Below are 4,647 nucleotides of genomic sequence, written 5' to 3'. Positions count from 1 at the left end.
GTGAATACACATACTATACAGAGATGCTGTATGAGAAACCAATGTGAGTTTGGAACATTGAACAATATAAATCTATTCTAGTAGACCTCAACAATGGAATTATGATCAGTAGAGATTGCCATGACATGGGACCTTTAAGATATATCACTTCTTGCGAGAACGCCCATATACAAGATGGACGTAAACAACAACGTGACGTCGGAGCTCCGTAAAAACAAAGCTTTCTCTGGTGGATGAAGTGTCTGCTTCAACAAATGGATACTAGTAGAGAATAAAAAAACTAAAATTGACTAACAAATAGACTCTTGAAATAAATCTCTTCAGGTTTATTTTGATATAATTGAATTCAACCAATGGCTACCTGGAAGGAAATCAATCTAAAATGCTCGTCCATGTTTCCTCCAGTGGTGTTTGACCTTGTTGTTAATTATCCTTGCCGGATCTCCACCAATGAAACGAGCCGAGTCGAGCAAGGCCATTGATTTGCTGAATATTGTGAGAAGGTATTGAAAGTTTGAATTAGCTGTAAACTGTTTCTGTTGCTGTAACGCGGGCACACACACACACACCCACACACACACACACACACACACACATCATTTAGCCAATAAGCCGTGATATTTTATGGTTGGATATTAACTGAGGTTGATTGGTGTGTGATTGGAGCAGGAAGCATCACACCTGGGCTCACCACACACACACACACACACACACACACACACACACACACACACACACACACACACACACACACACACACACACACACACACACACACACACTAACACGCACATCAATACAGATTCAGAGATGGTAGGGAACAGCTGTGTTTTTGTTTTGATTGGCTATAAATTCGATTAGAGACGATTGCCAGTTTCCGTGGCAACATTGAACCTCCTGCAACCCCTTTAAATCTAACAAGTGTGTTCTAAGTTAATTTCAAAATAAAAGCATCCAACTGCGTCACTGAGGAGAAGTCAGTTTTAATATTAAAGAAGTACACAACAACAATTTACACACTACAAATCAATATTATTCTTCCAAATTCTTAGAGGTGAATCAAAATCAATGAAAGGTCAGTTTTTATCAAAATAGGCTAAAATCTTCTATATTTCCTCACAGCCAGGATCAGATCGCTCCACTCCTGCCTCTTTCCTCCTGCAAATAAACAACACAAAGCAAAATAAACAAACACATATCGCTTGGAGGAGAGGACATTTTACTTTCATGACTCTCTCTTTACTCCTCTCCAAATACTTAATGTGTTCCTTAAGGGGCCTTTGAGGCAAGCTTACGTGCAAACACAGGCTGACAATTACACACATACAAAACTAAAACCACCGTTAAAGCATCCAAAAATAATATTAGGACAAATGTGTCAAATACATATATCATATTGGTCTTTCAAATATCTTTTACAAATTCATGTTTCTGTGTCACTTAGTTATGGCTGCCAGAAGGAGTGATCATTTGAGGGAAACTGAAGCAATACATGTAAAAGTACCTTAATCTCACACACAATATCAGTATGTCGTCACAGAGCTCCTCAGTCAGCGTCAGAGACAGAAAGTCTAAATCTGATAAGGCGTTACAGTAGTGGAGCCTTTCAGAGACGAAAACATACAGAGTGAAGTATGCAGAATCGGCTGTTAGCACTTCCTGTTTGCAGTGTACCTACACTCAACGATCACTACATTACTTTGTGACTGAAGGAATCTTAAACACAGATTCTCAAGCTGCGGCTTTGATTGTGAAGCGGATTTAGGAGCTTCTATTGAGAATGTAAATTATATGTTTTGCTGTCCTCTGAGTTTGTGAGTCACATCTAAAAAGGGGTGTGTTTTAACATTTCACTGAGTTGTGAATTCTTCTTAAAGTACCCTAACCTCCCACACTATCTTTATATCTGTCTCTCTCTCTGATAAGGCTTTAGAGTAGTGGAGCCGTATGGAGACAAAAACATACGAAGTAAAGTATGCCCAATAAGCTATTAGCACTTCCTGTTTGCAGTGTACCTAAGCATCAGCTGTGGCTTTATAACTTTCCGACTGAGTGAACCCGGCAGATGCCAAAGCAAATCCATCTGCCATGTCTTCTATGTCTTCAAAGCAGATTTACAGACATGTATTCATTATGAACATCAGATATACGACTGTTTTCATGAAGTGTAAGTCAAACTGAATCTAAAAATGTGTGTTTTATGGCTGTGTTTTCACATTTCACTGAGTTATGGCTTTCCGGAAGAAGTTAGAATTTGATGCAAACTGAAGCAACATGTTTCTAAAGTGTTTTAAAGAGCTTTAACCCTCACACACAATATTGTTGTGGTGCTGGGTTATACTCACAGAGCTCCTGTGTAATTGTTTGAGACAGAAGGAACTAATCTGATTGGCTCAACAATTGTCATTGGACACACACACACACACACACACACACACACACACACACACACACACACACACACACACACACACACACACACCACAACACACACGGCCGCTCTTAACCTACATGCTAAATAGGCTCTTATAATGGATTCAGGAGGAAACCGGCAAGTCCGAAGCCAGGCGCGTAGGATTTATGTCTGCTTCTGTAGTGTCAGGGGGCCAACCAGCCTGCCCATAAATCCTGTGCTGGTGTGTGTGTGTGTGTGTGTGTGTGTGCCTGGTGTGTGTGTGTGTGTGTGTGTGTGGTGTGTGTGTGATGTGTGTGGTGTGTTGTCGTGTGGTGGCTGTGTGTGTGTGGGTGTGTGTGTGTGTGGTCTGTGTGTGTGTGTGTGTGTGGTGTGTGGTTGGTGCTGTGTGTGTGTGTGTGTGTGTGGTGGTGTGTGTGTGTGAGGAGAGAGGAGAGTTTGTGTGTGTCGTGCGTGAGTTGTGTGAGTTTGTGTATGTGTGGAGTGTGTGTGCGTGTGAGAGCTGTGTGTGGTGTGAGTGTGTGTGTGTGAGAGAGAGAGTTGTGGGTGACTGTGTTGCGGTGTGAGGAGAGTTGTGTTATGTGTGAGTGAGTGATGTAGTGATAGGGCTTTCGTATGTGTGAGAGTGTGTGTGTGCTGTGAGCGAGAGAGTCTTGCTGTACTGTGCGTTGTGAGAAAGTGTGTGTGTGTGTGTGGTGTGGTTGCACATGCCAGGGGCTGAGCGTTTACAATGGTGTTGATGGGTCGGGTCTGGGCACATGTCAATGGCATCTGTTTCTAATGGGGGTGTGTGTGTGTGTGTGTTGTGTGTGTGTCTTGTGTGTGTGTGTGTTGTGTGTGTGTGTGTGTGTGTGTGTGTGTGTGTGTGTGTGGTGTGTGTGTGTGTGTGTGTGTGTGTGTGTGTGTGTGTGTGTGTGTGTGTGTGTGTGTGTGTGTGTGTGTGTGTGTGTGTGTGTGTGTGTGTGTGTGTGTGTGTGTGTGTGTGTGTGTGTGTGTGTGTGTTTTTCTCCTGTGTGTGTTAAGGGTTTGGCAGGGTGGAATCAATGAGATGTTAAGACGTCAACTTACAGTTCTACCGTGTGTGTGTGTGTGTGAGTGTTTCAAGATGTTTAAGTTGAAAGCAGATGTGGGATCAGCTCCTGTGATGAAGTTAGAAGCTGCTGCAGACTTATATAATTAGTTATAAAACTTCACATGTAATAAAACGTATTTACATGAAATGTATAAAAACAAATGAAACCACAGAGCCTTAGTTTCTTCAGACACAGATCCACTGATTTTAAATTCAGAAAATATGTATGCTTTAATATTTACAGCAGTGCGTATCAAGAGTGGAACGAACAGAAAATGGTGCATTACTGTAACAATCATGTTCATTGTGTTCAGGTTCATGGTTTTCTGACACATTTACCATCTCATCTCATTGTTTTGCTTTTATTCTGAAAAATACCTTTTGGTCCCATTTAATCTACTAAACGCAGCAGAAAAGGACACAGCGAGCTACACACTCCTGGGTGTAATGGGGCGGGGGTAAAAGGGTCTTTGCTCTGAGCCTCATTATCCCTGCGTGAGTGTGTGTTGGCTGTTAATGTTACTGTTGTTAGCGTGTTAGCGTTGGTGTGTTAGCGTTGGTGTGTCGCGCTGCTAACGTGTTTGAACCTGCCACAGAGCACAGAAATGATTTACTCTGTTTACCTAACTGTTTGACCTCCGTGTGGTGTATGTGTGTGGCAGTTTGCCAGGCCTGTTTCAACACTGTGTGTGTGTGTGTGTGTGTGTGTGTGTGTGTGTGTGTGTGTGTGTGTGTGTGTGTGTGTGTGTGTGTGTGTGTGTGTGTTGTAATTATTTAATGCAGCAACTCGTAACTCTCTCTTTCTCTCTCTCTCTGTATGGTTTAGCTGCCACAGTAATAAATGCAGGTGTTTAGGAGGCACCTCTAAACACCTGGGACCTGTGTGTGTGTGAGTGTGTGTTCAAGGTTCTTTATTGCCAAACTAACATAGCTACAGAGTAATTATGTCGTTGAAAATCTTAGGTCACAGGCTTCTCCAACAATGCAACACAATAATACGACAGATAAACAGGTGTGTGTGTGTGTGTGTGTGTGTGTGTGTGTGTGTGTGTGTGTGTGTGTGTGTGTCTCACCTGCAGCAGTTGGATCTGGACGTACTGAGCTCCGGTCACAGGGTCTCTCAACGTCAGGCCCCCATTGGCTGCTGCTGCTCCGTCACCAT

General features: G+C 42.7%; 1 protein-coding gene across 1 annotated transcript in view; it reads left to right on the top strand.

Annotated features, from left to right (window-relative positions):
- Positions 1-3,815, top strand: part of LOC104945446 (plexin A3-like) — a 42,962-nt gene extending 39,147 nt beyond the window's left edge. The window contains exon 6 of the mRNA XM_010771117.1: positions 3,800-3,815. Within this exon, the coding sequence (XP_010769419.1) occupies positions 3,800-3,815 (16 nt within the window). The remainder of the gene's footprint in view (positions 1-3,799) is intronic.
- The last annotated feature ends 832 nt before the right edge of the window (positions 3,816-4,647 follow it).

The sequence above is a fragment of the Notothenia coriiceps genome, unplaced genomic scaffold, assembly GCF_000735185.1.
Source record: "Notothenia coriiceps isolate Sejong01 unplaced genomic scaffold, NC01 NC01_scaffold00009652, whole genome shotgun sequence".
Classification (NCBI taxonomy): Eukaryota; Metazoa; Chordata; class Actinopteri; order Perciformes; family Nototheniidae; genus Notothenia; species Notothenia coriiceps.
Note: the sequence above shows the minus strand (reverse complement) of the source record. Positions and strands in the feature narration are given on the sequence as shown.